At 47.4% G+C, this 3,951-nt stretch overlaps 1 protein-coding gene across 1 annotated transcript; it reads right to left on the bottom strand.

Moving 5' to 3' along the window:
• Positions 1 to 1,288: 1,288 nt before the first annotated feature.
• NDN (necdin, MAGE family member) lies at positions 1,289 to 2,991 on the bottom strand. Its single transcript, XM_025986405.2, has one exon. The coding sequence runs from the start codon at positions 2,844 to 2,846 to the stop codon at positions 1,869 to 1,871; it is 978 nt and encodes a 325-aa protein (XP_025842190.1). The 5' UTR covers positions 2,847 to 2,991; the 3' UTR covers positions 1,289 to 1,868.
• Between the last annotated feature and the right edge of the window lie 960 nt (positions 2,992 to 3,951).

The raw sequence follows: 3,951 nt of genomic DNA, 5'->3' as shown, positions 1-3,951 counted from the left end.
ATACCCATTAAATTATGCCGTCAAGTGTCGGGAATCCTGTCAATACAGATGTAATTCCCTCACCCAAATACAACTCCATTTACTTCTTTAGGGGATGATGTCACACGTGTTCACTTTATTATCTGGTCTTTCTCCAGAAAGAATTCTGGCTTTGACAAAATGATCTTTTCCTATCTTCTTAAGTTCGAAGGACTTCTGGTCTTATTAAATGCCCATTTCTTGCGCCACTCCTTTGTAGGACTGAAAGCTTCATAATGAGGTTTATCTCATGATTGCCCCTCACCCCTATCCTCACTCCATTCCACCCTTGGAGGAATTGCACAGTGGCCCATTGCAATTCAAGAACTGCTGGATCACAGATGTGCCATAGGCACCCTTCCCACCCTAAATCCACCTCCCGCCCCAAGGTATCCCCTGTGTCTTCCTCTGCATCACTTCCAAAGAAGGCACCTTCACCTCAGTCTTCTAGGAAGACCATGTATCAATTCTTGGCTTCACTGCCAAGTAGTAATATGATCTGGTTACACCCATTAATCTCGCTGAAACCAAGTTTCTTAATGTGTACAATCAGAATAAAATTGCTTTCTCTAAGAGTAATGTGAGGATTCATCAGAAAAAAAATCCCTAGCCTCTTATGTAGGACTTTATGTCTTGAGGGTAGGGAGTAGAGTACATTCTATAACATGGAATATTAAATATATGTATTTTTATATACATATAAAATATATATATAAAAGCAGGACGTGTAGGGCAGTTGTAGGCAGGTGGGGAAAGTGTAGGCTATGGACTCATTCTGTATGAATTAAAATCCTAGCTCCTCCTCTCACTAAGCTTTATGATCTGGGGAAAGTTAGTTACATACTTTGTTCCTGTATTTCCTCCATGGTGCAGATATAGTAAGTATCTGCCTCAAAGGCTGTTTTACGTATTAAAGAGAAAATACACATAAAGGGCTTTAGCACAATGTCCCACGCTTAAATGTCCATAGTAAACAGCTAAATTTAATAAAATGTAGAAAATGTGAGAAAGGAACTTTCAATATTTACACTTGTTTCTCTGTGGTGTGATTATGAACATTTTTGCTTTGTGGTTTTTCTACTTTTCTGTATTTGTCAGTTTTGAAATGAACATGTAAGTCACATTTAAAAAACCATAAACTTCACACATTTGTAATGATGACCAGTGACTTTCCCATCCTATTAGATAAAATTATATTTGTTCATCAGGTAAAAAGTTATTCCCAACCCATCCTACTTTGTTAAAAAGATAAAGTACACTTTTCCAAAAATGATTGTATCACAATAATTTTTAATGTTTAAAGTTTACTCATGGTGGGGCTGTAATTTGTGTTTAGTAAAGTGTGCCAAGTGCCCACATTGAGACCATTTCTGTCCACATCACTGCATTCCACATGGATGTTTCCTGTGCCCAGCGAAGTCCTAAAGAGAGGGGCTTTGACTTTTCCCTTGGTTAGGCCAGCTTTACTGGGGAGTTTTTCCAAACTCTCCAGAAGTAGTCTACTCTAATACACATCATCCGTTCCATATAAAAGAATAAGATGGAAAATTTCTCAATGAATTTCATAAGTTTAGCACGTCTCTGGTACAAAAAATTCAAAGGTAGCACAAAAGCGAAAGCACCAACCGAGCTTACTCATAAACAAACATGCATAAATTCTACACACTATCTAGGAGTACTGAAATGAATACAACATTGCATTAAAAGGTATAAAAGCACAGTACTGAAAACTTAAAGTTACACGTGAAATACTGCACTGTAAATCCTGAATACTCTAGTAATGTCCCACCCCCACCCCTCCACCGCCCTGGTGAGGGTCAGAAACCATTAATATCTGCCTCCAGACCTTGCTAGTCCTCGGAGACACTGCTGCGGGGGCAGTAGGCAGTGGGATCAGCCTCCCGCAGAGCTCTGGCCTCCTCCAGAGCTTCTCTGTATCGGGAAGGCCAGGCCTGGGGGTCTTTCTTAAAGACTCTGGCCAGGAACTCCATGATTTGCATCTTGGTGATTTCGCGGCTGGCACGGGAGCCCCAGAAGAACTCATACTCAGGTGGCTCTACGTGGGGCACGCGCTGGTACTTCAGGTAATTCTGTCGGACGAACTCCTCGGTGATGAGCTTTCTCACGTCTCCAAAGGTGGAGTGCTTCTTCCAGGGCCGCAGCCCCAGGATGCGCAGCACGTTCCAGACGGCGCTCTCTCTGGCGCCGCGACCCTTCACGTAGATGAGGCTCAGGATCATCAGCAGGAGGCCTGTCATGGGCATGCGGTTGCTCAGCGCCACCCTGTCCAGCTCCTCTGGCTCAAGCGCTTTAACGAGCGAAAACTCCATCGTGTGCAGGCTAGTGAGCCTCAGGTGCAGCCCGAACACTCGTGCGAGGATGAGACTGGTGCGCCTGAGGATGCTTCTGCACCATTTCTTGTAACTGCCGATGACATCCTTCACCATGTCTGGGAACCATATGATCATTCTCTTCTGGTCCTTGACCAACACGTACCACATGAGCTCGTGCGCCTTCTGCACCAGTTGGGCCGGGGCTGGCGGCGCAGGGGCAGGCTGGGCCGCGGTCGGGGCCTGGTGGGCGCGGCCTTCCTCCGTGGCCTGCTGCAGGGCCTTTGGGTCTCCCTCTTCGCTGGACGCCTGGGGTGGAGGCGAGGCCAGAGAGCCGTCGGTCGGGCCTGAAGGACGGCTCTCCGGCCCTGCGAGGGTGGCGGCCTGAGACGCGGACGGGGAGGGCTCCCCGGGACCCCCAGGACTGCGGTGCGCCTCGGAATTGGAGGCCTCGGCTGCAGAGATGAGGTCACACACATCCTTACTTTGTTCGGACATGTCTGCGCCGCCTGACTAGGGCACGGCCTCCGCGTCCAAGAGCTCCTCGAGCCTGCGCTCCCTCCGCGGACTCCTGGAGAGGAAGTGCGCGTTGCTGCGCGCGGCGCCTTCCGCAGCAGCCTGGCGGGGCGGGGCGGCGGCGGAACTGGCCAATGCGCTTGCGCGTCCGCAAGCCGAGCGCCGGGCTGCTGCCGGCGGGGCGGGGCGGGGCGGGGCGGGGCGGGGCGGGGCGGCCCCTTAGAGGTGGTGCAGGGACCCCAGGACTAGGACAGTACTGACCTGCAGGCTTCCCATTTGGGCTGAGGTGGTGGTGGGGAAGAGGGGAGGAGGATGCATGAGCACTGGAGAAGGAGTAAGTTTAAGGAGAAAGATGATAACTTAACTTTCTAAGATAAGTTTCTTGAGTTTCTTAGGAAATGTTTTATTTGGGTGGATCCAGAATCAAGGTACATCTAACAGTCCCGGAGAAAGATCTAGGCTGGTGTGTGTGTGTAAACTTGAGTTTCATGACAGTGAATGTGAGAATTTAAACCTAGAGAATAATCAGGATTGCCCAACAGAAAAACTGTGAAGAGGAGGACTGAGATTGGAATCCTAAGAATTACCAATAAAAACTGAGTCCCTGCCACGTCAGACAGGTCATAAAAGGAGAAATGCTGAATTTAGGCAATACATGTGCAAACGGAGCTTTCTTGGATATAATATACGAATGACATCGCTAGTGTTTTAATGGTCATTGATTTTGGTTTTCTACTTACCTTCGGTCATTTGGATTTGCTTTTAATTTTTCCATTAAGAGCTCAACTTACAAAGATTGTCATATTTATTAGCATAAACTTTTTCCCTAATCTGCCCGGCACCCTATCTTCCCTGATGACTGCTATGACTTCTGCCCCTGTGTTGTGAAAACTTCACCTTCTCCTAGGACCCCACCACACTCTCCCGGCATCTGACTGATCACATATGGCAGCCACACCCAAATCCCTTCCAAGACTTGTTTTTGTTTTTGTTTTGTTTTGTTTTGTTTTAACGTAGATCATAATTGGCAATCTTTGTCATGACCAACAACGAGATGATCCATAATTGTAGTTGTGTGTGTTTTTTG

Source organism: Vulpes vulpes, chromosome 14 (assembly GCF_048418805.1).
Source record: "Vulpes vulpes isolate BD-2025 chromosome 14, VulVul3, whole genome shotgun sequence".
Classification (NCBI taxonomy): domain Eukaryota; kingdom Metazoa; phylum Chordata; class Mammalia; order Carnivora; family Canidae; genus Vulpes; species Vulpes vulpes.
This window is presented reverse-complemented; position numbering and strand designations above follow the sequence as displayed.

What these genes read in the sequence shown, in the direction of transcription:
- NDN (XM_025986405.2), bottom strand. Translation starts at nt 2,846, where the DNA reads ATGTCCGAACAAAGTAAGGATGTGTGTGACCTCATCTCTGCAGCCGAG.